Raw genomic sequence first — 11,161 nt, 5'->3', positions numbered from 1 at the left:
TACAATACTATAGTTACCCACCAGTGTTATTAGGATAAGGAAGTTAGCCATAAACCACAGAACACACACACTCAGATTCCCCAGGGAAATGACTTCTCTGCAGGCTTTGAAGTGAACTGCTCCAGCAGGTGTGATCAGGATCACACTAAGGGACTGCAGGGACCTTTCCCAAAGTGGGAGGCTTTGTAATTAGTACCAGGAGAGTCAGCTCAGTGTGTCCTGCTCCGAGTGGGAAGCATGGAAGCACTGAAGCTCTGCCTCAGAGGCAGCTCTGGCTCAGCACAGGCAGAACCAGGAGTGATAGCAAAGTTCCAAACCTGCTGGAGCAGCCACCCCAACACAGCCTGTGGGGTGAACTGCCTCGGAGCTTCCCTGCAGTGGGAAGAGCTTGGCATTGGTGCTAGGAGTTCACCTCTGGGGCAGCGGCTCCGCATGCTAAACCCTGCCCAGGAAGGGGCTGGTCATCACTTGCTGCTGAGGAGTGGAGCGAGAGAGGAGCGCGGTGGGCCCCTGGTGTTAACCAAGGTCAACCTAGCACATCTGCTCAAGGGCACCCTTCACCCTTCTCGCCTCTCGAGCAGCCCACAAGGGCTGACAGAGACAGTGTTTGTCCTCAGGGTAAGCAAACTGAACACTGCACAGCGTTTTATTCAGTGCCAAAATCTGAAGTGGTCAGTGCCTTTTATTTATTTCATAAACAGAAAGAATGGTAAATGCCTGTATATTTACAATTCTAGTAAATAGGGAAGTCTAACAGTGTGATTACTTCCACAACAGCACATGAATACTGCATTCAGCAATGCTGTTCAACACAGATGCCTCAAAACCATTACAGCCAAACACACTATAGGTACCCATTATAAATACTAACATATTTCTATTTTCTTAAATAAACAAACATACAGCTTAATTCAGGAAGACCAAATGGTTCTGTGGTGCAATTCATTCCCTTTAAACATTTCTGTTGACAAACCAGGAATAATAAAAACAAACCCACTGCTTTGCAAGCCATGCGGTCCAGTCTCTCACACATGATCTAGGTAGATGCCATGCCTTTGTGCTGCACGGTTAATTTAAAAGGAGTAAATAATCTCTCTGTTAGAATTGGAAAGTATTTCTTCTTGGTAGGTACTTGACAAACCAAGTCTTGAACTTCATCACCACTTCACAGAAAGCTTCTGGCTGCAGTTTTTGAATCTTAGAACTGAGAGTTCAGAAGAAACAACTGAACATTTTCATCTGTAGCAGCAGAACTATAACCAAATATTTTCTAAGGACCATTTCAGGGAAGAAGTGAAGTTCCACTGAGTAGATTATCCCCCAGATGCAGGCTGTAAATGATGGTCTAGGTAAGCTTTTCGTGTTGAATCTGGTAGTAACATGCCTGAATTAAAACAAAGTTCAGATGAGCACAAGTGCCAGTTCACAGCAAAGCATCATACACAAAAAGGCTGATTTTCTTCTATGCAAGAAAACAGAGAACAAGGCTCTCTACAAGCAATGATGCTATAGTGGCACTCAACACATGATAATTTTCTGATATGAAAGCTAGCAAAATGAGCAACAGGAGACTAAGTTACAAATTACATCCAACACCTCATCAAGTAAGATAGCATGATTTGGGACTCAATACTTTCACAGCTCTCAGCTATGCCAAGATTAAAGTATATTTCTGGTTACAAGTCTCTCTTTGGCCTTTGACAGAAGGACTCAAAAAAAAAGAAAATCTATTTTTACACAGCAAGGATACAGAGATGAAGCATTTCAAAAGCACTTAGACTGAAAAGCAAAGGTTTCCATGACCCTGATCTCCTGTTCAGAGTTATTCACTTCTTAATGCTGGTTCAAATATGCACTGGGTCAGGTCAGCCAGGATCAGAAACTTAACATAAATGTCTCAGACAATACTTGCAGTCATGGCAAATTAGATTCTACTTCTGCTTCCACCATGTAGGATCTTTAGTAAATCTGAACCAATGCAAACCTTACTTTTTTTCCATATTATGAAACTACTAAGTCTTTAAAAAAATCCTCTGGACTCAACTATTTTGAGTTTGTGCAGACAGAAAATACAATAATGATAACACTTCAGTTTAAGATTCTTTCCTAAGCTGCAGATTAATAGCCTCCCTCCAAAACAACACCACTAAAAGGCTCCATACAGCTGAACTGTCACAAGATCCACATGAAAAACAGTTTTGAGGTACCAAAACAACATATTTCCATTATGAATGTCTTAGTGTACAATAGGATATTCTTCCAAACTCACTTTCTTCCTTTTCCCATACTTAAAAAGGTAGGAATATTTAATAAAATGTAGAGAGTGACAGAGTGGCTTTTTTTTCCCCCTAAAACATAATTCTTGGAAAGTCTTGATGTAATGTTAAACTTTAATGGAATAGCTAATCTCCAAAGCAGCACTTCATTTCAATTTTTATAGGGAGAGTAACGCTTGTTAAGTTGCAGGGGAATGACAAGCTCCAGGTGAGCATTTAGAGCACTTCAAGAGCAACCAATATTACCTTTGAGTAATCCACATTTGCACATTTGCACCATTTTTCTTAGTGGTACCTGCAATTCGGAGGTTAGCCAAAGCTCTACAATAAATTTCTCTGCCTATCCTAGTAAAGTATTTCAATTTAAAAAGTCAAGGAAGTTATAGCCTAATGTTCATGTAATTGACCTAAGCTGATCTTCATTGCTAAAAGGAGATTATTTCCAAAGAAAGCCTTTAATAACTCTGAATAGTTTTCATACCTTCAAGGTAGTGAACATGATGCCTTGCTCCCCATGCTGGAGATAGGGATCCATCAGGTCTTCAATTAAGTGCACTTCAGACCCCAAATTCCTTATCCTGCCACATGTGAGAGCGGGAAAGTGAACATGGGAACAAAAGCTGCCAGTATAATGTTTCTTAATTCTGAACTCAGGGCCTTTTCACAATAAAGATGGTTCAAGACTTTTTCAGACCAAAGCAAACTGTCAAGCTGGAAAATTTATAGTTACAAAAAGCCAGTAATTAATCCTACAAGGAGCAGGAGTGTTTAACAGAGAAGTACTTCTACTGCCTATGCTCAGCCTATGACTGATGCCACCCTTGGCGCCTACCTGGCTCGTAGAACCACATAGAGAAAAACAGGAAACAAGTCATCCATGGACCACAGAAAATCTTCCTGAAGGGTCTCAAGTACACTCTGGGAGATCTCTTCAAAAGTCTGCTGGATCACCTTCAGCTTGTCAGCTGGGGTAAACGTGGTACTATTTGGAGAGCAAAAGCAAACCAGGGTAACAGTAAGCAGTGAGCACCTAAATTAGGAAGGGTTTGCAGGCTCGCATGTGCCCATGGAGGTCAGTCAGACATTGACACTGCAGCAGCCAGGGCTGCCAAGGCTGCACAGTACCCGGGTTACAAACACCATACCAAGGCACACTACTGCAAGTGAGACTCTCTTCATACTTTCATGGTGCTTTAATATAGTGGTAAAAAGGGAAAAATTCCTTTCTAAAATATTTTTTAATTTACTAATTTCTTAAGCTCAGGTTACTTTACCACAGCTGTTTGGAAATTCACATGTGTATTTCATAGACGTCCTTATGCCTTTGATTCTAAATGGTGCCCTACAGACACCTTTCAGTCATGTTTATGAGGCAACACTTCATTCCCCACTAGGAGAAATTGCATCTTTACTCAGAACTGGAAAACATCTTAGTGACTTCTCTTAGGAAGGTACACAAGAAAGGGTGACATGTAAAGGATCCCAGTCAAGTAAACGAGATACTACTATAGCAGTAACAGTGAAACACAAAGACAAATTGCAGAGAATTACCTGATTTGCTGTAAACATTCAACAGCAGAGGCAAAGCAGGCGTCTTTTGTGTTTGACGATACCTGTGGAATCATGGTAAGATTCATCAGGCAGGTTCAGCACTCCCACTGTTCAGTGTTGAACCTCTTTCAACAAGATCATTATTAAGAATGTAAACTACACATTTTTGCTAATCAGAAAGTATATAATTATATAATTCTCTTAATTAAGCAGCTTGAAAGTCTCTTTCCTAGACTTTCATTCTTACACTTTCACAACTAGGGACTGAGCAAAGGTCTCTTAAATTCATTACCAAGTCAGTCAGTGAGTGACAAAGCTGGACTGATGGCCACTGTAAGGAATCACAGAATGGCTGGGGCTGGAAGGGACCTCTGGAGATCATCTAGTGCAGTGCCCCTGCTAAGTCATTACCATAGCATTTAAACAGTAGACAAACTTAGGGGAAATATAATAACATGGTATATCTTAAGCAAAAAGGTTGGCCAAAAATTCCTTGATCACTTTGATGATTTCAGTTTCTTAAAAGAAGCACTGGGCAAAACATGTAAACAAGGCCCAATGAACATACCTTTCTACTCTCTCCAAGGATGGACACAGTTCCTGGCCAAAATTTCCTGCAAGAAACCCAAGACAAAACATAGTCTTAAAGTATCTTTTGCATTACAGGAACGAAGTCATCATGTTCTGAGACACAACAGCCCTTCCTACAGGATCCACTACACCTCCTACAGGTACCCAGGAAATTGTGTAATTTGAAATGACTCACTGATTTTGGAGCAATGTCAATCTTTACCTCTTTCCCATCCCTTCCACCTCCCTGTTTTGGAAGAGGGAAGGTTTTATTCCCTCTCTCAACCCTTCTAATTGGCTTGAAGACATGTTTAGATGCATTTAAATCAAAGAAAATACTTTAGAAAATCGAGGCTTTGTTTTAGTTGCTTTACCTAATTACATGCCATAACCTGTTGCAGTTTGTGTATTGTTGTAGCATACTCACGCTTGCACTCCAAGAAAGCTGAGAAGAGCCATATCAGTTTGTTTGTTTAGGCGTAAAACGCATTCCCAGTAAATGTCCTCCTCACGCTCATTGTCCAAGGCATACAACATAAACAGAGGGGGATAGAGGCGTGGCAGTAATACAGGAAGCAGCAAGCCAAAACTGGTTACCACGTAGCTGCAACAAAAAAACAGAGGGGGTGGTTTGCAGAGGAAGACATAAAAAACCCTAATTACCTATAAAAATTAAATTAAAATAATTGGAACAAATCTTTAATGTACACGAGCCTATTCTAAAGGGATAAGAGTAAAAAAATAAGTACAAATCCACCAAATAGCAACTCTGATAAGAAAATGTTATAAATTACCTCTAGTGCTCTGAATACTTTTCTGAAGCCCAGGCCCAAGCCTTAACTGGCTTACCCATAACAAACAAAAGCAAATTTTGTTTTAAGTAAAGAACCACTGTATGGACAAGCATGAAATGCTTATTACAACCATAACATGGAAGTTTGCTTATCAGAATCTGTCATCATAATCCAAGAGGAAAAAAAAAACACTGCTTAGATCCATCAGTTGAATATTGTTTATCTTCCTTCTCCCAAAGAAGAAAAAAAAAATGCAACTAATAAAATAAAGGCTTTGTTAATGTTTATTTGTTTTTCCTTTATGTACCCTGGCTCAGGAGATTCTGATCTGGAATCAGATTTCCCACTGCAAAACGATCGCCTTCCTTTTGGCTCCGTTGTCAGAAATGGAATTGTGCTGCCCTCTTCCGGGAGATCAGGAAACAAGAACCTAAAAGGCAACACACGTAACAACATTCGAGTCACATCACACGTTTCCACAGATCTCAGCACTAAGACAGCAAAAATAATACATGGTGGGCACAGCACAGCTAACACACACAGAGGGCCAGCTCCCTGGAGGAAAACTTAGGAAGGCCAACCTCTCCAAGGACACCTTTCCTACATTAACATTGCTTCCCTCCAGACAAGGCTTCTAATTGTTAGTAATTGGGAGTATTTCTGCTTTCAGATTGGCAGGACACAATTGAAACTGTAATTATTCTCAAGAATCTAAGCCAGCTGTTCATAGAAGATTGTTCATCCACGTTGGTAAGAACTTTAATGCCATATTGGTAAGAACTCCCTATCCTCACTAGTGTTCTATACCCTTTGAACACTGTCTTTGAACAGCACTGATATCCACAGACACAAAATTCTAAATCCATATTCCAGGTGAGCTGCTTACAGCCACATTTTGAAGTACAATGTAGGATGTAATGCAGGTGTAAAGAGTTCAGTTTTTCAATTTTTGACAAAATATTCAAGGCTCCTTAAAAAGATAGGAAAATACAAGCAAGCCCCAACATTAAGTAACAACTTGAACTGTACAACACTAGACAGCTTCAGTACATGGGGTAGCTTTAATGAATTCAGCAGTAGTTTGACTTGGAAATGAATCTCGTTACCTGACCAGCTGGAAGATGCGTTTGAGGTAGGACTTGATCTCCCTTACGGCCTCCTGCAGCAGTCGTCGATTTGCTCCTACTCCAACATAGGTCATTCTGTAGACCGCCACCAGTGTTTCCACCAGCTTGCCCAAGGGATGGAGAGGAGTATCACAAGCCTGAGACAATGTATATTAATTGGCCAGTCAGATAGGTCAATGGCAGACAAGTTTAAAAAAATGGAATCCAAGACAGATGGGTGAGAGATTCAACAACAGGCTTTCAAAAAAATATTACAATTATCTCAAAAATGAGCTACATTTAACAACTCGCCAATTGGATTATAAAATTTCTGTGTCAGCTAAACACAATTTATAGGAGTCAAGACAGTACCAGAACTTGTGCTACTACTTGGACTAGTCATCTGTTCAGTACCCTTAAAGTTAACATGCAAAAATTAGCAAGTATTTCCAGATACTTTGCTGGGATCAAACATTAAAGAATGAAAACAGTAACTGAACAGGAAGCGACTTTAAAAGGGCAGTCATTAGGTATTCAATGACTGTAGTCTTATTGTGGACTTCAATATATTAAGTGATGAGCAAGCATGGACTATGGATTACAAGAGTGCAAATATGGAATTAATTACGAAAGCTATTACAAAATGAGCTTGTCATGCCTTGCCATGCCTTAGTATGTGAGCATTTCAGTCACAATACCTTTATCAAATATTTTTTTATATTTTCATATTTTTCCAGGGTGAAGGCACCAATGTGTTGTGGAATGAACTCCAAACTTTCCAGTGTCTGAGTATGTGAGCGGCTCAGTAATTCTGGGCTGCAGTTTAAAAAGACAGATATTGTACAAGTTGAGACACACAATGGGGGAAAAAACCCCAACATTAACAACTCAACTAGAAATAAACATCAGCATGTCTCTGAAAGGGTTTGTAGTGCAGAGCAGTAAGGTTATGATCTCACTTGGGATTTGCTGTTGTTTTAACTAAAACTTTACAGCCAGAGTTTCAAGTTTAGAGCTGAGTGCAATCCCAGTTTCCTTCTCCATCCTGTTTTGCCTGGTTACACATTCTCTAGGAGCCAACCTGTCTTTGTGCTGCCGTCGGTTGGTGGTCAGAGCCACCGCAATGTTGTCCCAAGCCTTCCATCTGTCCCCCTGGCCAGGGCTCTCACAGCCAAGCTGGTTCCAGCATTCTTCAAATACTGCCTTCCATTTCTCATCAGGGGACACTGCCAGGATCCCAAGTTTCCGCCTAATAAAATGACCAGTGGGTTTGTTAAAATCAAATAGCAATGAAACAACACATTCAGCTTGGAAACCACCCATGGCTAACGTCAATCTCATCTCCCACACTGTTTTACCAAAAGCTGAGAAACTTAACAGACTCTAGTGTGAACCAGGTTTTATTACTAAGAATAAAGTTAGAGCCTACAACTAATTCCTACATTAGAGAACAGCTATGAACTTTGTTAGTTTTACTCTTTCTTGGAGCCTTCCAGGAAATGGTACAACAAAGGGCTAGTGCTTATCTTCACCACTGGTATTCATTCAGAAGTCTCATAACACATTCATGTAGCAAGGACAAATAAGTCCCAAGTATCTCACTATGCTGGAGTTTCCAAGCAGCACAGCTTCCCACATAAATACCAAGGATGGGTACACAGCTTCTGGCCCTGAAGTAGTAGCTACAGATAATGTTGCAGGGAATGTTAGGGATGTGCTGATAGAAAGCAAAACCAGCTCAGGCATCCTTTTACTGTCAGACAATGCTCAGGGATCATCTATAGCCAGAAGAAAACCAAGAGCTCTTCTACCCATGTGTATAGATAAAGATACCTCAGACCTACCATGAAATTTTGGGCTTTGAAAAGCTTTCTCAAAACAAGTAAGTGCCGTCACAGTTTAAATCAAGTGTCAGAAATTGCCAGACCTTTCATTAATATTTCTTCCAGCATATTTGAGATGAAAACTAACAACACAGGTAATTTCCCCATGCTGCCAGTTTCACAAAGCAGAAAAAGTAGACTCTAAGCCTTTTCAGAAATTATACCAGAAGATTTTAAACATGAAGACAGTCAGAAGAGGGTAGATGAAACCCTTATTTCACAAGCAATCCTCAAAAATATGTATATACATTTATTCATAGACTCCCTACTGGGGTAAAAAGCAGACAGCTGCAAAGGCTGCAAGTGTTCAGTTCAGCAGGGAGGCCCTGCTTAACTTGCATGCTGTTGTAGGTGTCAGCACTGTCAAAAGAAATTACCAGTGAAAGCTTTGGGAAGCCAACTGACAAGTAATCTATGTAAAAATATTAGAGTCGTGTTTCCCATTTTAATCTGAAATTTCAGAGCACGTTTCCAAGATACTGAATCCCATACAGCAATTGCTAAACCATTACATGGTGATACCACATACCAACATCTCACCATCGACCCTTTACTTAGGTTTCTTTTACTCAAAGATGTATCAATTATAACTTAAACATGTTTTGCTTTTTTCCCCCAGAAATAATTAAGCAAATTGCCCTAAGGCATCTGCTATACAGAGGGGTTTATGGATACTTTTCAAAGTCATCTTTGCCAAGGTATTAAAATGCTCTTTTGCAAATTGGCAACCTCTATTTTCTTACACACTGTTTGGAAGAGGTGGAGGATCTAGTCAATTCTGTCCAAATATATCCCCACTGGCATTATTAAATGACACAATTAATGAAATTAATTAGTAACTGCCAGAAGGCAGACAGGTCTCTGATTAACTTAACTGCTCTAATGGAACTTAAGTCTTTCTCAGGAGCTCAAAAGTCAGCAGCAGCTGTAAACTCAGGCTGTCAGCCAGTTCTAACATAAACAAATAAAAGTTTGAGACTGCTACAGCACAGTAGCAGCACATCAGCTGTCCTGTAATTTCATGCCACTATTTGCATATTCAAGTAGTAATTAAAGCAAATAATAACTATTAAAAAATGTTTATCTTATTTTATTTCATGAGAAGCAAGAAAGAGGAAAAATGTTTTCAAAATGTTTTCAGTGTTTCTTTGGGAAGTATTTTTGACCAGTCTTTGAAAAAAGACAATCATTCTGTTCCTAAGTAATACCGAACCACGTGAGATATTATTTATTTCTCCACACTCACAGTGCTTTAGGCTTGTCCTTCTCATTCTCATACAAACTAGGTTTGAAGTAGGTTCCTGTGATTTTTATTCCAGATCCCCACTCTCCACTGAAGAGACCTTCAATACAATCTCCATTTGGCAAGGTCAGTGTTCCCTTGAGAAAAGATAAAAAAAAAATTAACTAAAATCCATTGGGAACCAAATTACAACCTTTTTATTTTCTTAGATAGTTAACAGTTTACAGGTGACAACTGTAATACTGACCTTTCCACTCAGAGTCCAGTTATCTGAGAATTCCCCCTCATAGACTGTATCATCCTCAGAAAGCAGAATTCCAGTCCCCTACAAAAAGAATCACAAAGAACACAAAGCAGTAATTATAACAGAAGGGCAGACCACTGATCTAAAGATGCACTTCAGAAAACCTGTTATTAATTCTCAGCAAATAGTAAGTTTTAAGCTCTTTCTGAAGTAGCCCTAGATAAAACAGCAGAGATAATAAAGACAATTCTAGAAGCATGGACAATAGAAGATTAGAAGAACAGAAAGTTTCCACAGCCTAACACACTTATCTGCCTCAGAAAGCTGCCACACTTAGAGGAGAAGTCCCTAAGCCCAGGGTCTGGTGTCCAACTCACCATCATTTTGTTGCTGCTGAAGGCTCCTTCGTAATACAGTCCAAACTGAGTAACCACAACACCATTGCCTTGGCAAACATCATCTTGCCACATTCCCATATACTTTTCTCCTCTGAAGAAAAATGAAGTGGGAAAAACAGGGCCTAAATAGTACATTCTCCACTCCTCCTTTGGCTTTACAGCCACATTGACCAGTACAGAAATCATCAGAAGAGAGTCACAGAGCACTTGCTTTGGGTCTGTCAGTTTAGGTTCACCAGCCCCACAAAAATACAAACTCTTTTTGATACAAATAAATTAGAGTGAACTTTCTTTCCCAATTCAAATTTCAAATTGGCCATATCCAAGCAAGCTGATGAGCTGAAACAGTGCTGAAGCCCTGTTAAGCCCAATGAATGCCCCAAGGAACCTGAGCAGTTTGTTTTGCCAAAGTTTTTATTTCCTTTACCTAAAGTCTGATGACTCAAACTGAAGAGAATAAAAAAATTCAAAGAAACTAAGCTGTTCTTCTTGGGGAACAGGAGGGTGACCTATAAAGTCATACATGACGTTTTTGAAATATGAGGAATGCAAATATTGTGAAGAAGTACATCATATTGTACAAATAACAAAGGTCGTGATATAAAAAAATTTATTACACAGTTAAAGATTGGTTACAAATAAACATCAGCCTCTTTCAGACTATTTAAAATACCTTTTTTTCTTTATATAAGCACATGGATATCAGGCTAGAGTTGTTTGAAACTTAGTGCAAGTCCCAGATATTTCCAAACAACCTATTTTTTCAGTGTTCTGAAAGAGAATGTGACATTTTCCCCATGTAATTAACAAAAAATTAACTTCTCAAGACCTTTTCTTCTGCTTTTAGAGGGAACCTAGTGACTGATTTGATTCTGCTTCTTCCCAAGCATTTTCCTTGAAATGTATGCAGGAAAAACTATGTTTATAGTAAAGAGAGTAAGCCCAACCACTAAATAAGCTCAGGGTCTCTCCCAGCTGACCTGCCCCATAAGGTGGCAGGAAGCTTGTCTGGTGATTCATCCTGCCAGCTACTGAGGCCTCTGCTGGGTGAAGGCCCCTTGGAGAGAGATTCTGAATGTGCAGTTACTGGGATGGA

General features: G+C 39.7%; 1 protein-coding gene across 2 annotated transcripts in view; it reads right to left on the bottom strand.

Moving 5' to 3' along the window:
• Positions 1-664: 664 nt before the first annotated feature.
• Positions 665-11,161, bottom strand: part of ALS2 (alsin Rho guanine nucleotide exchange factor ALS2) — a 36,992-nt gene continuing 26,495 nt past the window's right edge. For both annotated transcript variants that reach the window (XM_021555454.4, XM_021555455.4), the window contains exons 22-34: positions 10,045-10,156; positions 9,671-9,748; positions 9,427-9,560; positions 7,379-7,546; positions 6,996-7,113; positions 6,298-6,455; positions 5,499-5,621; positions 4,825-5,001; positions 4,396-4,441; positions 3,828-3,889; positions 3,109-3,258; positions 2,758-2,854; positions 665-1,384 (exon numbers count right to left, since the gene is read on the bottom strand). In XM_021555454.4, the coding sequence (XP_021411129.2) occupies positions 1,346-1,384; positions 2,758-2,854; positions 3,109-3,258; positions 3,828-3,889; positions 4,396-4,441; positions 4,825-5,001; positions 5,499-5,621; positions 6,298-6,455; positions 6,996-7,113; positions 7,379-7,546; positions 9,427-9,560; positions 9,671-9,748; positions 10,045-10,156 (1,462 nt within the window). In that variant the 3' untranslated portion in view covers positions 665-1,345. The remainder of the gene's footprint in view (positions 1,385-2,757; positions 2,855-3,108; positions 3,259-3,827; positions 3,890-4,395; positions 4,442-4,824; positions 5,002-5,498; positions 5,622-6,297; positions 6,456-6,995; positions 7,114-7,378; positions 7,547-9,426; positions 9,561-9,670; positions 9,749-10,044; positions 10,157-11,161) is intronic.

This window comes from Lonchura striata, chromosome 7 (assembly GCF_050655825.1).
Source record: "Lonchura striata isolate lonStrDom1 chromosome 7, ASM5065582v1, whole genome shotgun sequence".
Classification (NCBI taxonomy): Eukaryota; Metazoa; Chordata; class Aves; order Passeriformes; family Estrildidae; genus Lonchura; species Lonchura striata.
Note: the sequence above shows the minus strand (reverse complement) of the source record. Positions and strands in the feature narration are given on the sequence as shown.